At 36.4% G+C, this 19,459-nt stretch overlaps 3 protein-coding genes and 1 pseudogene across 4 annotated transcripts; 1 reads left to right on the forward strand and 3 right to left on the reverse strand.

Annotated features, from left to right (window-relative positions):
* Positions 1-356: 356 nt before the first annotated feature.
* LOC140853998 (calmodulin-like) lies at positions 357-2,678 on the reverse strand. The gene is made up of 4 exons (XM_073249124.1): positions 2,578-2,678; positions 2,167-2,234; positions 505-662; positions 357-389 (listed from the first exon to the last, which is right to left on the reverse strand). The coding sequence occupies exons 1-4, from the start codon at positions 2,676-2,678 to the stop codon at positions 357-359; spliced, it is 360 nt and encodes a 119-aa protein (XP_073105225.1).
* A 3,397-nt stretch (positions 2,679-6,075) lies between these two features.
* On the reverse strand, positions 6,076-6,933 carry LOC109506664 (pentatricopeptide repeat-containing protein At3g26630, chloroplastic-like; annotated as a pseudogene).
* Positions 6,934-12,371: 5,438 nt separating this feature from the next.
* On the reverse strand, positions 12,372-15,477 carry LOC140853999 (uncharacterized). Its single transcript, XM_073249125.1, has 7 exons — positions 15,411-15,477; positions 14,866-15,203; positions 14,406-14,527; positions 14,044-14,119; positions 13,894-13,956; positions 13,629-13,757; positions 12,372-12,521 (listed from the first exon to the last, which is right to left on the reverse strand). Exons 1-7 carry the CDS (start codon positions 15,475-15,477, stop codon positions 12,372-12,374), a joined length of 945 nt encoding a protein of 314 aa, XP_073105226.1.
* Positions 15,171-17,828, forward strand: LOC140854135 (pentatricopeptide repeat-containing protein At1g50270-like). 2 transcript variants are annotated; one of them, XM_073249604.1, is made up of 3 exons: positions 15,171-15,966; positions 16,483-17,356; positions 17,529-17,828. In XM_073249604.1, exons 1-2 carry the CDS (start codon positions 15,857-15,859, stop codon positions 17,339-17,341), a joined length of 969 nt encoding a protein of 322 aa, XP_073105705.1. In that variant the 5' UTR covers positions 15,171-15,856; the 3' UTR covers positions 17,342-17,356; positions 17,529-17,828. The 2 variants fall into 2 exon arrangements, with proteins under 2 accessions (XP_073105705.1, XP_073105704.1); XM_073249603.1 differs by having other exon boundaries at positions 16,483-17,828.
* Positions 17,829-19,459: the final 1,631 nt, after the last annotated feature.

A 19,459-nucleotide genomic window follows, 5' to 3' on the forward strand; every position in this document is an offset into this window, starting at 1 on the left:
TCTTTAGAGCAATGTACTCAAAACTATAATGTCTCAATGGATCACAAGGCAGACTTTTATGTTACCCAAACACGAGTTACTAAGCAGGGGTATGCATATAATGGCTGTCGTTAAGATAATGGACTATCATCTAGTTAACGACATTTCAAATCAAGAACACCTAGAACATATAGGTTATCGGTTGAATTCATCAAGAAAATTCCAGGCTGATGCAATCCTAGACAAAAGGTGATTCCAAAAGGGGAAAAAAGCCCAATGATCACAAGATTGTCATCACAAGAAGAAGAAATCAGAGCACAGTTTGAGTGTTGACAGATTAAGGATATTACTTAGTCTGCAGATACAACAAATATCTACTACCCAGAACAAGTCTGCAACAAGACAAATATCTATAATATTAAAAAGGAACATCAAAAAGCAACTTTAACAAGTCTACAATATTAGGCCATGATTTAAATGATTCAACATCCATGGGCTTGGGGGTCAAGAAGATATACAACTCACTTTCACTTTGCATGCCATCAAATTCAAGAACTCATGAAAATCAATGGCTCCATTTTGATCAGCATCAACTTCATTGATCATATCCTGCAGTTCAGCTTCAGTTGGATTCTGTCCCAAGGATGTCATCACAGTGTCCAGTTCTTTCGCAGTTATCAAGCCTACATGGGGTGAGATCAGAAGGACGTAAATACTTAGTAATGACCTCACCAAGGCAAAAGCATGTAAAAATACAAGTTTTTACAAGTTTGTTATCTCATTCACTTTGTATAGAATATAGAAACAAGCCAATTTGAGCTTAATATGATGGACCAATTCTAGTCCAACTCATGAAAATACAATTGGACATTATCTCATCACAGTACCCAGTTCATTGGTAGTTGTGCAGCCTACACAAGGGAAGATCAAAAGGACATATATACCTAGTAATTATGTCACCAAGGAAAAAGTACGCAACAATACCATTTTGTTATCCAATCCATATTTTCAGAATATAGAAACAAGCCAATTTGAGTTTAATATAAGGGATCAATTCTAGTGCAACTCATGCAAATACAATTGGACATTATCTCACCACAGTGCCCGGTTCTTTGGTAGTTAGGCAGCTTACAAGAGGGAAAATCAAAAGTTCATAAATACCTAGTAATGACCTAACCAGGGCAAAAGTATGTAACAATACCAGTTTGTTACCCAATTCTTTTTTTTTTTTTTTTTTTTGAAATATAGAAACAAGCCAATTTGAGCTTAATATAATGGATCAATTCTAGTCCAGCCAATCACAATAGGACATTATGATATATCTGCATACATGATATAATTAATGTACATATAATCATAGATGTAACCTCTTATGGATGCGGATGCGCATGTATAGAGAGCTAGAACCCCTCTCATGCCTATGTTCAGATTTGTGGAGTTGCCATATCTGACACCTACATAGCCATTCCTACACTGCAATGCTATTCTCCAGTCTTTTCTGCACAGAGTGTAAGCACATAATCTCAAACAATCACGATCTCTGAGTTCTAAAAATGTATACTTGCTTGCAAGACCCACCAGCGCCTAATAATTGTGGGGAAAATACCACTTCTATTGAAGATAATGACAATGATAATGATAGGCACCCAATTGAAAATCACAGTCATCCTCCTCAGATCATTAGAGATGGAAGCACTTCTACGGCTATATACAAGTATTAGAAGATACACAGAGAGCAACAGCAATTCACCAACTCCAAAAACATCTTATATTTATGTCCACAAAAACCAAGACAATACCAGGATAAGCAACAGTTACTGGGACCACAATCCTTGGCAAAAACATTTCCCTCTAACCAGTATTATAACCTGGACCACAAATCCTTTACTGCAACCAAACTATTCTCTTTTTTTTTTTTCCTATTACACTATTAATAACATATTTGCTGGTTGCCAAAAAGCAGCCTTGCGGTCACATGTCAGATTTCAGCGAGAATGGACACCCATAACTCAAAACTAACAGCGAGAGAAAAAGACAAAATCCTCAGCCTCCTTCGAAGCTTACAGATTGAAATATAAAAAAAAAAAAAAAAAGGAAAGGCGTTCCAAGTCAACATCTCTAAGATTCATAGAGAGATCGAAACCACCTAAAATTCCACGAAAAAAAAAAAGATTCGTATTCACCTACCCATCCCATCACGCAGATCTTTCCTAATCCCAAATGTATCATTCAAGATCCTTCGTTCAATAATACCACTACAAGAAATCAAAAGAAACACAGAAACTCGAACAACTTCAATCCAAACTCCATCAAGAACACAGAGGTTCTAACACTAACCGATCTAAGGAGTTCAGATCTCACAAATAAACAGCAAATCACGGCAATCAAGTTAAAATCCTTCCATCAAAAACCAAGCAAAAAAGAAATCATCTCACATATCAAAATCCCATCACCAAGAAAACATGACAAAATCTCATCTACACTCCAACCAGAAAGCAAGAATCAGACGACCAAGATATAGGGTTAGGGTTCTAAGAAGCTCCAGAAGAGTTCGAATGCGAGGGAAAGATCGCAAAAAGATTACAAGCAAAGACGAACCAAGAGAGGAGAAGGGAGGTATTACCGTCTCCGTCCTTGTCGAAGAGGCTGAAGACCTCCTTGAACTTCGCGATCTGCTCGTCCGTCAGATGCTGCGCCATTGATTCCGATTCCAAGCAAGTAGGCGACGACGGCGACGAGGACGACGACGATACGACGAGGAGACAGCGACGAGCTCTCTCGATCTCGCTTCGCCTCTCTCACCTCCTTCGCTTCGTCTCTCTCATCTCGATTCCAAGCAAGAGGCGGAGACGGTTTTTCGTCAAAGAAGGCAACAGCTCCGAAGAGAGGGCAGTCGTTTTAAAATTTGGAGGATTTCCTGCGAGGGAACGGGGTTCCTCCGGACACCTCCGGAACCGGTAGCAAAGCATCCGACGGCTCTATGATCATCCGCGTTTGGAAAAGAATCTGTATGCGGCAACCAACATCAGCCGTCCAATTGTCCCCCCGGTCAATTCGCTTTCCGTCTTGGACGGTGGTTCTAAATTGCCCGATTGGTATTCTGTGCGGATGGTCGCATGGATTACTATAGATGCCAGGTTGATATTCTATGCGGATGGTCGTATAGATTACTATATATATATGCCCAAAAAGGTCCTTTCAGCGGAAAGAGAGGGATTCTATCAGCAGATTCTATTATTTGATCAGCCGACATACTGCGTATCAAGAAAAGAAACAAGGAAGGTAGGGAATTAAAAATTTAAAGAACATGAATCTCTTCAACTTGGCGAAATAGGTTTGAAAATTACTCAAAGGTTCCAACACTTCGTGGAATTTGATAAACAGCGGTTATTATGTTAGAAGAAAGCTATGCACGCATGCAAGGAAATCATTGAACTCCAATTTGGAAGGACATCATTGGAGATTTGGAGCTTTTTTGGATTTGCACCTCCTTCAAATTTGGGAATAGCAATAACACCATGTTTTGGAAGATTCTTAGATTGATTTCATCTTATTGGCATCTCTTTTGGAGGAAAAATTATACACCACACTATATGGACTATGTGGTCAGGTACACTGCTAATCACAACTATTGTTTCCTATGAATCTTATTCATCAAGCATTCATTTTGATGCACTGCTATAAAAATAAGTAGCTATAATTATTGACATGCACGACCATTAGTGTACATTGTATATGATATAATTTCTCTCTCTTTTGAGGATCTATTTTCCAAAGCTGTAAAAGGAACCTCCATCATGGCAGTCTACTAAAATCGGTATACTACGAAATGAAACATCAAACTCTATAGCCCACTCACACAAAGTGAATTAAACAAGCTTGATCTTCTAAAGGCCATCCTATCCTTGATCAAATCCAATAGTTTGGCACGTGCACCGGTTTGGAAGCGTACTAAAAAGGATAATTTCTCAGTACAATCTCTATACAAATTCATCAACAATAGTGGCGTTCTCTATCCTTTCTACAAAGCAATTTGGAAAGTTGCACTGCGGCGGAAGTGAAGATTTTGTATAGCTAATTTGGAAAAGCAAATTGCACACTAAGGGCTCATCTGATTCACGGAAAAAAAATTTCTTTTCAAAAAATTACTTTCTAAAAACTAACTTTTCAGAAAGTTACTTCCTAAGAATATAATTTTGATGATGGTCGTGCAGTGCAATTCAATTGATTTTTTTATTTTGACTGTATTTACATATCTTATTTATTTTATTCGGGTTGCTAACTCAATGATAGAGTACTCGGCTTTTAAGTGCGACTATGATCTTTTTGGGAAGGGGGTGCGCTAGACCCTTATCGAATTGGATGGGTTCGGATATACATTGTAGGTAAGGTTGCACCGAAAGATTTTCGAAAAATCGAGATCGATAGGTTGTGTCTTGCTTACGATGGAGACGACAAAATACTTTTACTTTTTTTTCTTCTCCAAGAATGGATGAAGCAGCACTTTGAGTATCTGTGCTGATATGCCACGGTTAGTCTTATGTTTGGTTGGGCATGAAAAGTGACTTATTACATAATGACTTATATTTGGTTGAACATCCATCCTCTTAAGAAAACTATATAAAATACTTATTATATCCTTAATAAATATAAGATCATATATTTTTGCTCTCAAACTATATATAATAATAATATTATATTTATATTCATATAAATATAATATTAATATATTATAATATTTATATAATAATAATTTATTACATGGATATAATATTAATATATGTATTAATATTATATTTATATGATACTAATATCTTAATATTATTAAAATAGATATAATATAATATTACATTAATACGAATATTAATATACATATATGCTATATTAATATTAATAAAAATATTAAATTAGTATAAATATTAAAATAATATTAATATATTATAAATATTATATTATTTATATTAATATAAATATTAAGATAATATTTATATAAAATTATATTAATACTTATAAGGATAATATTTAAATAGTATTTTTGAGAATTTATATGCTCCATAATTATATATTTATAAAATTATTATCATCATTATTATTTTTAATTTATAATAATTGATCTTATAAGGATAATTTTGGAAAGAAAAAATAGTCATCAATTTTTATCTCATAGGAAGATCCAAAACTCACCTCTCTCATAGGTTTTCACTTTCCATGAAATATGAGAAGTATCTTCCCATGGGAAGAACCTTTTTCTGTCTCGCTCATATTAAAACTCCAACCAAACAAGAGGACTTTTCTTCACTTCCCCCCTTCACTTTCCACGAACCAAACGAGTCCTAAAGGTTAAGGATGGCAATGGGTAGGATTTGGGTCGGATATTGTATTATTCATCCTCAAATCTGAACTTAATACTCTATACCCAAATCCTACCTGATATCCAATAGAATAAGAAAAAAATATACATCCCCATATCCAACAGATTTGGAGATATCGACGGATAATCCATTTCTCCATACCCAACCCATACCCGCCTCATACCCATCCATATACAAAAAAATAAACAATCAAAATAATTTTATGCATATTATCAATCAAAACAGAATTACTAATTTAACATAGAACATAATTTATAAGTACAAATTTATAGAAATCAAATATAAAAATAGAATTACAATTCAACATAGAACATATAAACAACCAAAATAATTTTATGCATATCATCAACCAAAACAGAATTACCAAAATAGAATTATAAACATATATATTTGGATATGGATTCGGGTATTGCCCATACCTATAGGTTCGGATCGGATTCGAATTCGGATTTAGATAGAAAATAGCACTACTCATACCCGTGCTATAGTTTTCAGATTTTATCTAAACCCGAATCCAAACTCGGTCAAACCCTATTTTTTAGATTTGATCGGGTTTGAGTATGGTGCATACCCATCGGGTCGGGTTGATTTTGCCATCCCTACTAAAGGTGCGTTTAGTTACACTTTTGATTTTTGATTTTTATTTTTAAATAATATTTTTTATTTTTTTTATTTTTATTAAAAAAAATAAGAAAGCAAAAAGTATGTTTGGTAGCTACTATGTCTAGTTCCTCTCAAGCCCACCATTCTTACAAGCCAATTCATGAACCCAGCGACCCAAACTCGAGCTCCCAAGTTCGGTGCAAGCTATCAACAATGCCACCATCGTGAACTTATTCGACCTCGTGCCGTCCTCCAGCATCCATTAGAACAACTCGAATGCCTCATCTGGTCGCCCTTCCTCGTGCATCCATCGATCATGGCCGTCCAGGTCACCACATTCCGGATTGATGCTGCATCAAAGACGGCCCTCATGGCCTCTATGTCCCCACACACCATGAGGCCCGAGATAAAAGCATCCATGACATGATGCTCTTCGCGTGCATTCCATCAAATACCTTCCTCCCAGACACCGAATCACGGCAAGTGAGGTAGAAATGGATCAGGGCATTTTGGATGAACAGGTCAAGGAAAAAACCCACCTTGATGATGAAGGTGTGGACCTCCTTGCCCTTCTGAACTTCGGAGAGGCTCAAGCATGCCTTGACGGCGAAGGGGAAGGTGAATTTATTGGGACGGACACCACTGGCAATCATGTGGTTGTAGAGGAGTAGGGCATCACGGGGGCGTCGCTGGCGGTGTGGGTGCAGATCATGAGATTCCAAGTGATGGTGGGAGGGTTGGGGAAGGTAGAGAAGAGTCGGGAGGTGAGGTCGAGGTGGCGGTGGGAGGAGTAGAGGCAGAGGAGCATGGCAAGGACAGCGGGATCATGAGAGAGGCTGGCACGGAGGATTCGAGCTTGGAGCTGTCTGAGTTATTTTGAGATTTTGGATTGGTTGAGGAGGCGGAGGGCGTTGCAAGAGGCGAGGACAAGCCTCGGCTGGGGGAGTGGATCGAGGGTGCAAGCGAGGCATGAGACCATAGGATGGGACGCTCGACAGAACCAGCTGAGAGCTTAACCGTAGCTGGACAATTATGTACTCGACTGAAACCATGGGATGGGATGCTCGAGTCGGGTAAGTCGGGAAGAAGCAAAAGCAAGTTTTGAAAAATAAAATTTTTTTGCTTCACATATAAAGTAATTATTTTGATTTTGATTTTTTACTTTTCAAAATTTTACCAAACATTATTTTTTGATTTTTACTTTTTTAAAATCAAAAAATAAAAAAAAATTTAATGGCTAACCGAATACACTCTAAATGTCCTTTATGTCGAGCAACTTCCGAAGCTACATCCCATTTATTTACAAAATGCCTCTTCATCGGAAGTATTTGGTTCACACTAAAGTTGTACCCAAAGTTTCATGAATGACCATCGAACTTACTAGATCTATGGACTAATTGGAGAAGAAAAAAAGATCTAACTATTGTTCAGGAGGATCTAGGAGCATCTCATCTGGGTTCTTTGTTTGCAAATCTGGCTTGAGAAAAATTCAAAAATTTTTCTTCAAAAAAGAAATATCTACAATTAAAGCTGTCCCTCTGAAAACACCTTAAACATTCAAGCTCCGGGATAGCACATTCAAGCTTGATACCTTGACCGAAGTTAAAATGGCAAGATAACTTCAAGTTTTTTATGTAATACGTACTTATCCATATCTTGCTTAAATGAGAATCATTTTTCATGCAAATTAAGTAGAGATTTTTTATGTGCTGAATGAATAGACCGAGATACTAACAGATTGCCAAGTAATTAAGATGAGGATGTTAAATATAGGCAATAGGAGATCAGAATTTAGTCATGGGTATCAATTCTATCATCCTTAGTGCTATGTGCATCTCTATCAAGAAGTTTCTAAAAGACTAATAATATATCAATTGTTCAAGTTTCAACAGAAGAAAAATCCTATGGAGGTTTGCATATTTTGGGTCAGAATGTAAGTGACAAAAGTTGAGATCGTTGAAGGGTTCTCCTTAAGTAGGTTAGACAAGTTTTATAGAGGTTTAACTAGGTTCTCAATACAAAGATGACAAACATTTTGGGACCACATTTGCCAACTTCACGAATTCTCTTATATGAGCATATCAATGAGAAAGCCAGCTGATTAGATAATTATCCTGTTAACCTGTTACCAATGGATCATCTTTGGTTGGATGAAAATGACATCACTTTACATACTCAAATAACAAGTGTTCCATGCTTCCCTACTTGCAAACATCCTTTGGTTAATACTACCAACCTCTTATCCCAGTCAACATCCATTGGTTCGTAATAAAATAGCAACCACTTATCTCATTCTAAGGGACAAATGCCCCGTAAGCAAAGTTTGTCCTATGAGTCATGTCATGTCCAAAATTCGAGATATAATATGATCGTGCTATCGAAATATATAACTAACGATAACATGAACCAAATCATTTATATTCAGCCAAAAACCATTACAAATAAATATAATAAAAATATTCATTTCCATCATTCATTAAGTAAACAAGTAAATATTGATTTAAAGTATCTAAATACAAATAAAGTACCAAAACCCACAACTTTAAAATTTAGAAAGTCGTCAACTATAAATTCTTAATCAATTTAAAAACTAAAATTTTTTCTATAAAATCTCCAAGCTCACTAACATGAACTTCAAGTCTACATCATGTTTCATTTCTAACCTTATTCATTTAAATAAAAAAAAAAAACTACGTAGCTTAATAAGTAAAACTTACACATCCTTACTAAATGGAGCATATATTTTTCAAATGAACAATACATCTTTTAAAGAAAATAATAGATATCATAAATAGAGCTTTTTATAGTATGATATCATAAAGTAATTCATCAAACTATATACATAATCATGAATATTTTATAAACATAATTGCAAAAAAAAAATCATAGTCATTTTTGCTATTTATTGATATCATGGTTCGAAATATTGCTCGTAGATATTCATATTACGATCACTTTATATCTGCAATAGGATCATATTTCTTAATCAATAAAGTTCTTATTATGTATACCAACTTTATACCATCAGTAGAGCTATATTTCGTATAGATGCTAGCTTTTGATGTCGATCTTACTCAATTCTATGGGTCATGTATAACTATCTGAGAGTCTTTGAAACTTTTATATTATTTTCTTAAAAATATACATATAAATAAATGAAAAAATACAGAAAGATATGCTAAGATTTATGTTTCATAAACATACTATTTTCATAAAAATTATTTATAAAATCATTTTTCGTAACAAAGCTTGAATTTTTACATCACATATGCTAATTATTATTTAAAAAAATATATGATTTTATCAATAACAATCCATACGTATAAAAAATATGATAATTTAAAAATAAATAAAAAAATATAAGATCTATTTACCCTGTCTTCCTTATATCTTGAGGCTTCACTGGACAAATTGGTTAATCCTATTTAAAACATAAAGAGCGTAACCAATTCTTATTCGACGAATTCAAAGAAATTAAATAGTAAGACGAGGAGACCGTTGACCATAAGAACGAATCTGATAGACCGCCCATGCACCAGAGTAGTTTAGGGCCTTCTTGTCGAGATCAACTCGGATCTGACAAAAAGATAGGATTGGAAACTATGATCCACAGGTCTTCTTAGAAAGAGGATGAAGAGAGAGAATAAGAAAGAGAGAGAGTCTTCATCTCTCTTGGAAGAGGAAACTAAGATTGAGATCACCGGGGATCATGTCAAAGGGCCTAGCTGGTGACCTGGATGGCCGGCAACGATGATCGACGGGCAGAAAAACATAGGAAAGGGCCCAAAAAGCAGGGGATCTGGCCCTTTTCTTGGGTTGAACATTGGCAGGTTACTGAGTCATGGCACCATCGTCGGGAAATATAGGAAGGTCCAGGAGCTCAACCGAAGGCTAATAGACGGAGAACAGGGGTGGTGTAGATCGGAAAAAGGAAGAAAGTTTCAGCCAAATAGGAGATCAAACAGGGCTTCCTTTTTGGTAGTCTACCGGCAAAACCAATGGCCGACGACGATGCCCAAATTCATGGGAAGAAGGGGGAGAGAGAGAGAGAACGTGAGGTCGCGGCTATACATTGGTTCCGATAATGTCTATGGCTCTGATTTCCGACAATTATGATGGAGGACTATGGGGAGGAGGGGGTTCCTTTTTATAGAGGAATCCTAGGATTCCCGACGGCCCTAACTTGGCAAGAATGTTTTCCATACAGACAAGTTTGGCTACCACTTAATGCATGTAAAAAGTGCTCTCGAAGTAGTTCTGATCCTGGCTGTACTTTGGGGACCACTTCTAAGGTTGATCCATTGTAGGAGCTACATTTGATAAAGATGAGAACGGATGCCCTCAATCATGTAGGGTAGGGTACTTAATTCACTACATCTCTGCTTCTCTAAGTATGCTACAAGTTCAGGAAAAGCTGAATGTTTTGAGTAGTTATCAACTTCATGAGTGTAGCGGTAAGTGGCCACAATGGATTTGTTTCAGTATGAAAGTCAAATTGCTACTCAAAGAATGGCGCAAAGCAGGAAGTTAGCTCATGTCTCATGTCTACATTTCCAATGAGTAGTACTTGTGATCCTATAACAAACTCATCTAGTTCAGGTAACTGCTCAACATGTCTTCTTAGCGAGGGAGACTGCAGCAACAATTCCTCAAGTGCTCAACATGCAGAATCATCATCAACTTAAGATTCAGAACATGCTAGCCAACGATCTGATGGCAGAGATATATCCATATGTGATGGAAATTATTTTTACGGATATCTGGATGAAGCTGCAGATAGCAATCATAAGACAAATGGATGCAAAACTTTCACCAGGACAACTAAAGTGTTTGCAGCAGATCGAGAACTGTGTAGTGCCAAACCTTTCAAGGAAAAGTTCAGAAAAGGCCATCTGTAGTTTTGATAATGGTCGACTTGGATTTGATATGGCCCCTTCTCAGCAGCACATCTCATCGGTAAAGATTTAGGAGCAAAGATTTATTACTTTTAAAAAGAGCGAAAATAACAAGGAACAAAAGAAGTTTTGTACAAATGATGTCTCCAACATCAATCTACATGCAGTATTTCACTAGGCTATAGACAAACCAAAACAGTAAAGCTTAAATAAAATCTGGGTGGTATCCCCTCCCATACCATCAAAATAAAAAAAAAATAAAAAAAGTAATGATAGGGACAATCAGTTACTTCCCCTTGCTGAGCTTAATAATCAGTTTGTTGATTTTTATGGCTTTGTAGGCTATTCCGATGCACTTCATCTTGTGGTTGCTTTCACCTCTAAACAGAAAACATTTCATACCAAAAGAAGAGAAGAGGAGATGAAACTCTAGGTTTGAACCATTGATCTCTAATTGGATGGGAGTGCGACTGCCGACCGGCTGAGCAAATATTAATTGATTGATATTCATAGGAGTGCCAAGGTCAATCAAAGGGATGAAAATTTTTAAAGTTCTTCCCTCGTGACAATGGGAAAGTCAAAAAGTGAATATGCTTGTGAGTTTGTTGCCATATTAGATATTTCCAATTGCTCCAGGATGTACCTTCAACATGCCGTCAGATACATAGCGCTATATGTTGTTGTGATTCGATTGATAATAAATGTTCAAAATTAAACTTCCAATATGACAAGCAAGACCCAAAAGAGGAGGCTGGGGAGGTGTTGTTCTAAAAGTTTGAATCCTTACAGATCGGAGCAGGAGAATCTGTATAGGAGCATGCCCCATGAAATCATGGAAATCTATATAGCATGATTTTCTAACATGGTAGGAAGTCGTTGAAGTGGGAAAATCGACTCAGCTGGCTATTTTTGTTTGATTGTATATAAAGATGTGCATATATATATACCTAGTTGTAGCATTCGAATCCTACTCTTATCTTCAGAAACTTCATGCTGCAGAGGTCATGTTTTTATATAGCTCTCATTTTCAGAAACCAAATATTATCCTCTGAATTGACACAGATTTGAAAATGAAAACTATTAATTTAATCAGATGGATATTGGAAATTAACATATAAATCAGAGTAACTTGAATAGTGTGGCAACAAGTTATTGGAAGTCTAAGAACAATTTTGGTGAGTAGTTTCTCAAAATCAGATAGAGAATTCTAACTTTATGATATAATGACTTTTGTCACCCTTAAATTTCATTATCAACAAAGCTCCTTTGATCAAATCCAAGCAACACATCCCTCGTGGATATGTGAAATGATATGAATCTTGCATATCATTTATGGCTTGAAACACATTGATGATATAAGCTTTGGCATATTTAGACAGCTGGTGCATATTGCCATTGGCATTATATCGATCATGCATAAACAAAGGAATGAAGCAAATATAAATCTGAAGGTCTTGAACATAAAATCCTATTTAGATGCTGAACTGAAAAGTAATGTATATATATAATCTCTTATTCTGATTCAAAAATCAAAAAATCCATCAAGACGGTCTTTTTGCATAGACTCCGCACAGCTGTGCTTGCCACCGGCCGATTTTGAATTGGCTCCCAGTTGGTCTGCTGTTGCATTGAACTGTTGACCATGCAGTCCTTTGTCTTTGTTTCCCTCTGCCTTAAAGGACCAATAAAAAAGAATAATAAAACGATCAGTCATAAATTAAGATGATCAAAATCAATAAAATTACTAAGAATTACCAAACAAATCATTTGTTTGACTGCAAGTTACCTTTTCATGAAAGTCCGAGTGACTGTTCTTTCAAGCATAAAAGATTAGAATGAATAGCGAAAAAAAAAATAGCGAAAGAACCATCAAATTAAAATATATTCCTTTGATATCTGACCTATATAAAAGTGAATCCATCTTACAATGAATGGCTAAATAATGCAACTGGCCTATGTAAAAGTGAATCCATCTTACAATGAATGGCTAAATGATGCAACAAATTTATTTCCTGCAGAGAGATAGGTTTAACGTAACTACAAATATTATTATATAGCTTTATGCCAACTATTTAGGACTAGCTTTTTAGATCCTCATTCATCAAGCATTCCTCTTTAAATCCATTTATAGAGTTCTTCCAAACCGATCCATATAAAAATTATTATAATTCATAATACAATAACATAGAATTAAGATTACCAGCTAAAAAAGTTTGCAAACTAAACCCCTAAAAATGGAGAAGGTTTTAATTTTTTGTTAAGAAACTGTAGTTTGGGCAAAAACAATGATCATATTAAAAATACTTATGCCTTAGGTAAAAAAGTATTAAAAACATATCCTTCTTGAAACATAATCTCAAAAATGAAAAACCAAATATCATGATGCTTGATTAATTAAATCTTTAAATAATGGAACTTGCTTTTAAAAGTAGAGCATTTGGAAAATTTACAAAATAATATGATTAATCTATAGAGATAAGCCAATCTTCTGTCCATATAATATTTAATAATACTTGATGATTTATTAACATATATAAATATAAAAATAAAATACTAAGTTAATTGTTATGGATACTCCTAGAATGGGGAGTCTTTATTTTACAAGGTAAAATTATATTTGTTCATAATAACAGCTTACACAAAGCTTATAAAGTTATTAATTAAATATACTATAAGCTAATCAAAAAAGTGTATAAACTCACAACATATGAATTTGACAAGTCTAATGTAAACAACATTTATTATCAACGAATAAAAAGTAATCACATTATATAGTTACCTGAGCTTCAAAAATCATATTATTCTCTGTGACAAATCGATCAAAATTTGGAGATAATTCTATGATCTTGAATTCTAGTTCTCTGTTCTTGAGTTGTACTTTTGCAAGCTCAGTTTGGGATTCTTTAACCTAATAAGAAGCATTCAATAACAACTGTTAGATGGGCATAAATCGTTTCTAGATCAAAGATCTTGACAAACAAAAATAGAAAATAATACAGCCAAACCTTTTATGGAATAAAAATATACTTTATATTTTTGGTTACCTGAGCTCTCAAAACTTCGTTCTCTTTCTTGTGCTTTTGGCATTCAACTTGTGATCTTGCAAGCTAATAAGTAGAATTCAATAACTCTTTCTAAATAAGCAATAGAATGTTTAAGATCAATGAGTTTAGTACCATATTATGGCTTCTTACCTCCTCTAGAAGCTCATAAACATAATCTTGCTTTTTTTTTCTAGAACGTCGGGCTGATTCCCTGTTAGCAAGCTTTCTAATTGATAGAGAATGCACCGATGGAACCGGAAATAATAAAAATTATTGAGATGTTAATATGCTAGCAAGATATACTTATCCTTTTATATGGTATTATAGACTTAGGAGCCTGATTATTACATTAATATGTTAACAATATTTTATGCTAGAAATTAAAGGTAAAGCATGATATGCTTAAGGAAATAGTTCTAAATGTATTCTAACTAATGATCGATAAACAAATGCCTCATTGAGTTATCAAATAGGAATATCAACATATCACTTAATATATATATAATGTTTACCTTTTTAATTGCTTTTCTTCCATAGGGTCCATATTTTTTGCAGTCTGCGTTTCTCCTCCTTTATCAGTTGACGACCTACTATATGATCCACCTGAAGGTATATCATTTGGAAACCTTAATCCCTGGATAAGAGGGAAAGAAAAAATTGTGTGTTATATCATGAAAAATTCAGAATACACAATTTTAAGTGAAAATGGTGAGAAACTAGTTTAGATGACATAAACAAATAGCATCATATAATATCCACAAAAGCTATTTTTGTGGAGTAGTGCATGACATATACTGAATTATTTTCTACATGTGTTTTCCTATGGCAGGTGTTGATCATGCTAAAAAAAAGTATAATATCGACATAACCAGATCATTACAGTCGCTCAGCCCATCTATTCATAGGATCACGTATTATTAAAACTTATTCTTTGAGACAGAATCGAATGTCCTAAAAGTATGCAGTTCTTACCGCCGCGGCACCGGCCTCGTCCAGCTTGCACCTTAGATTAGCCTCTGAGTACTCCGTGCTGGAGTTTGCCTCCATGCTAGAAGATTGGTGGTTAGGAGGTGGTGCCAGAAGAAGGGAGGATGAAGGATTAACATGGTCGACTTCCATGTTGACCGCATCCACGTTGCCTGCAGGCAGCTGCTCTTCCAGGAGATGAGAGGCATACTGCTCCATGTCATGCTCCGAAAGCATCCATGCCCGGAGATCATCAATATCTGAGAACAATCTCTCCATGACAACTCGTTCTTCTCCCTTCTCTTCGATCTGCGACGCTCGAGGAGATGTATCCTTATGGACGACTATATATATAAGCATGAGGGAAAGGATGGATTGAAGCATGCATGAGTCGAAAATTCTATCGGGACGGATTTGGATTTTATTTTCCTTCATCTTTCCATGTAAGGAACGAAGATCCTTTTAACGAATTTATTGCCTTTTTTTGCACTCCTCTTCGACTCTCTTTGAGCTTTCCATAGTTGTCTATTTAATTTATTACCTTCTCTTACCTTTTCCTCCATGGTTTACTCCCGCCACCTTCAATCTCTCTTCCAACGCTCGACCACTCTCCCCCATCTCCTTCAACTCCACTCTCTGCTCCTCAAAACCGCTTTCGACCACCACCCCTTCTTCGCCTCCCGACTCGTTGCCTCTCTATGCTCGCTCTCCCTCCACCACGCCCATTCCCTCTTCTCCCACCTCCCCTTCCCCCCTCCCGTCTTCGCCTGGAACTCCATCATCCGTGCTTACGCCAACTCCGCTTCCCCTGTTGAAGCACTCCATTTTTTCTCGGCCCTCCGGCAAGCCGGGGTCGCACCGGATAACTTCACCTACCCCTTTGTTCTCAAGGCCTGCGGGCGTTCATCCTTGCTGCGAGCAGGTGGGATGCTTCATGGCTTGGCTTTGAAGTCGGGGTTTTTTATCGGATTTGTATGTGGGGAGCACCCTTCTGCATATGTATGCTAGTTGTCGAATTATTGCATGTGCCCGGAAGACGTTTGATGAAATGGAGGTGAGAGAAGATGTTGCCTCGTGGAGCTCCATGATCGAGGGATATGTTGCTTGGTAGGTGAAAACTCACTTTAGCGAACCGGTTTTATTTAGTTTTCGATATGTTTCCTAAAGTGCGTGTCGCTTTGTCTCTGAAAACACCTGATACGTACTCAACTCTAGAAGTAACTCCGATTTCTTGATTCAGTCAATGAAATTTAGCTAAAGCACAACTGATCTTTCTTACAACCTACAGTTCATGATCAAGACATCGGCACTTTTTGCAATTTTGTGCCATGAAGTATTTTAACGAGCAAAACCATTATTATCTAAGGGCTCGACCTTCATATGCATATTTATCGGTTCTTCATGTGCGCACTAAATGCATTGAATAATCTATTTGTTCTTATGTTCCTTTATTTTCCATTTGCAATTTTCGATTCCTTATTGCAATTTATGATCCTCTGCTGTGTGCTCTATACTTCCTGACCTCTATAGCTTTGCCTTTGTTCTGGTTCCATGTAATTTAATTTTCAGAACTGCAGCATATGCATCAAACTCTTATTCATGGAGGTTCTTTTGTGTGCACAGTGATCGTCCTCTTGATTCTTTAGTGGTGTTTCAACAAATGAGACGGGCAAATGTTGAACCCAACTCTGTCACTCTGGTAAGCTTGCTTTCTGCTTCCAGCCATCTAGCTTGTCCGAGCATTGGTCGATCTGTACATTCATACATAACAACAAATGATATCAAATTGGACGTTGCTTTAGGAACTGCTCTTGTCAACATGTATGCTAAGTGTGGGCATGTAGAGGAAGCCTTCCAAGTTTTCAAATCCATGGAGGAAAGGAACCTGCAGTCGTGGACGATCATGATTTCAGGATTTGCGGTTAATGGCCATAGGAAAGAAGCAATCGCTCTATTCTCTCAAATGGAAGCTTCTGGTCTGAAACCAGACAGCACTTTGTTCTCCATCATCTTAAGTGCTTGCAGCCACTTGGGTATGGTAGATGAAGGCCGGAGCTATTTTAGCAAGATGGTGGATGCATACAATATCCAACCGACAATCGAGCATTATGGCTGCATGGTCGATTTGTTTGGACGAGCAGGTTTGGTGGATACTGCTTATGAGTTCATAAAAAACATGCCTATTGCTCCAAATGGTGTTATACTAAGGTCTTTCTTCGGAGCATGCAGGAAAAATGGTAAAATTACCATTGTGGATGGTGAACTGAATCGATTGATGAAGCTTTTGCTCCAAGAGGAGCCTGATCTTGGAGCAAACTATGTGCTTGCTGCTAACATGTCCGCATTGTCTGATAAATGGAGCGATGCAGCCAAGCTACATGGCAGCATTCCAGAGAGGGGTTTGAAGAAAGTCGCTGGATGCAGTTGGGTGGAAGTGCATGGAAGAATTGTTGAATGGGACGAAATGGGAATTGGTGGATGACCATGATGCTGAAAAGTAAGCCCAAGCACAGTTATACGTTCAAACTATAATAAACAAGAAGCAGGGCGTAAAAGATTCAATCTTCTTTAGTAGTTTGTTACTGTGGGTAATTACTAAAAGGGATTGACTGAACCTTTATACAATTCCTGAAATTTTTATGCAATGCCACATGGTCCTTTTCATGCAGATGTTGCCTATAAATGGGGCTTTGACAGAATAATACTAGCTTCAGGCCAATGTGATGCATGAGGAAGAGGGTGATGAAGGCTTGAGAATGAGATTATTTTGTTGCTGTGGAAGCCATGGCCATCATTTTTTTTTCCTAGTTATGTCAGCCTGCATTGTATGTTGGCATTGATCTTTAGGCGGCTGTTTTTAAGGGGATGCATGGTTAGGTCAAGGGGAAAAAAGATATGGCAAGATAGTAACATGGTGATGGCAAAATTTTTGATGTTTTTTTTTACTTGCATGTGATGCATTTTTTTCCTGAACAAATAAACTAGTATTTGTCGACAACAATATTTGTGCTAGGAAGTTAATATATATTGTGGAAATTCATTAAAATTCGGAGATCGAGCTGCTGAAATTGATGCGCTTTCCGTATTGCCCTTAGTGGCAGGGTGTGCTTTACCCCCTCATTTCTTCCCTCATCCTCTCATGGCCCATCTGCTATTTATGTTCCTGTTTGTTCGGGGGAGACTTCAGGATCAGACTTTTGGAGGTGTTTCCGAAGTCCTTGGCCGGTAAGAAGCTGTTTGGTGTTGTTGTTCACAGATTTGTGAAATACTGCATATAGATTTTTGCTGGAGATATTATTTGTGCAGAGATTCTGCCATTTCCTGCTTTTATTTGCTTTGTTTTTTTTTTCCGAAAGCGATAAATCTCTGTTGCCAAAACTCTAATTTTTTTACAGAATTTAAAGGATTAAAGGGATTCATGAATCTAATTATTTAGTCCACTTCAATTTTGTTCTTGAACATCTTGTAAACAAAATTAGAAAACAAAAGCAGTACGGAACGGGCCATAAATTTTTAATCGCATTGTTGAAACGTGGATTGTGTCTCAATTGCTACTTTGGTCTTCTTTTTTTTTTTTTTTCTTTTGAAGGCTCATGACATTCACAATTATCCGATCAGGTGATATTCAAATAGAACGACAAGGCATTTTAGTTGATGTTTCTGCGGAATGGAAAAAGAAATATATTCTCCTTATGCTCTGATTGAAATGGATGATCAGGTTCAAATATAGGCTTATGTTAGGAGATCTCATCACCTGTCATTTGCACCCAATGTGCATGTAGCTTTGCCAATTTGAAGTTTTTCATGAAACCGATATGGAAAACTGCTGCAATTTTTTTGAGAAAATTGCTCAGATACCTAAATTGTGAAAGGACGGAAACTTTTAAAAGCTGAGCTAACATCTGATGAGCATTTAAGAGGGGTGTAGCAGGGGATAGGGTGCAGTGGTCTAAATTAGACATACTTTTCAGTAGTCTTGGATGGTTATGAGGTCACCCTTTTTTTTATTTTTTTTTGGTACATTGCCGTCTTTATTTTCTTATAGAAAGAAAGTAATGTAGAAGAGAGTTTCCTTGGAAAATATCTATAAATTAAATTTGTAGATACATAGAAATTGATCCGAACCTAGGAAATCAACAGTCCATGCTTAGTAGTTTCTCCGTGAGCTTTCTGTGATATTACTGCTGCAAGTGGTCGTGTGGCTTTCTAGGTCCTCATCTCTTGCTACATGCGGAGGGAATAAGACTCCCATGCAGAAGTCTTCTTTCCCTTAATCATGCGGGAAATTCTTTGTGCCTCACGAGCGGTGTAGAAAATACGATATAGAACATACCGCTTTATGTGATAGATCCACATAGCCATCATTTTCTAACACGTATCTAATGTTTGCAATTTCGTTTTTCATTTGAAAATTTGAAATGATGAAAATATCTTTACTTTTTGAAAAAACTTATGATATCTTATGGCATATTATGACATCCTGCATCAAATTATGATTTTCTGCATGCAGGATGTCATAATATAGCTCAAAAAATTATGACATCCTGTGGTATATTATGACATCCTGCATCATAATATGGTTCAAAAAATTATGACTTTC

This window comes from Elaeis guineensis, chromosome 15 (genome assembly GCF_000442705.2).
Source record: "Elaeis guineensis isolate ETL-2024a chromosome 15, EG11, whole genome shotgun sequence".
NCBI lineage: Eukaryota > Viridiplantae > Streptophyta > Magnoliopsida > Arecales > Arecaceae > Elaeis > Elaeis guineensis.

Coding starts and splice junctions, on each gene's coding strand:
- LOC140853999 (XM_073249125.1), bottom strand. CDS start 15,477: ATGGGGGAGAGTGGTCGAGCGTTGGAAGAGAGATTGAAGGTGGCGGGA. Junction 13,957..14,043: donor TTTATGAGCTTCTAGAGGAG/GTAAGAAGCCAT, acceptor TCTACTTATTAG/CTTGCAAGATCACAAGTTGA. Junction 13,758..13,893: donor ACGAAGTTTTGAGAGCTCAG/GTAACCAAAAAT, acceptor GCTTCTTATTAG/GTTAAAGAATCCCAAACTGA.
- LOC140854135 (XM_073249603.1), top strand. CDS start 15,857: ATGTATGCTAGTTGTCGAATTATTGCATGTGCCCGGAAGACGTTTGAT. Junction 15,967..16,482: donor ATCGAGGGATATGTTGCTTG/GTAGGTGAAAAC, acceptor TTGTGTGCACAG/TGATCGTCCTCTTGATTCTT.
- LOC140853998 (XM_073249124.1), bottom strand. CDS start 2,678: ATGGCGCAGCATCTGACGGACGAGCAGATCGCGAAGTTCAAGGAGGTC. Junction 2,235..2,577: donor ACCTCCCTTCTCCTCTCTTG/GTTCGTCTTTGC, acceptor GATTTCTTGTAG/TGGTATTATTGAACGAAGGA. Junction 390..504: donor TGATGGCATGCAAAGTGAAA/GTGAGTTGTATA, acceptor TTAATATTATAG/ATATTTGTCTTGTTGCAGAC.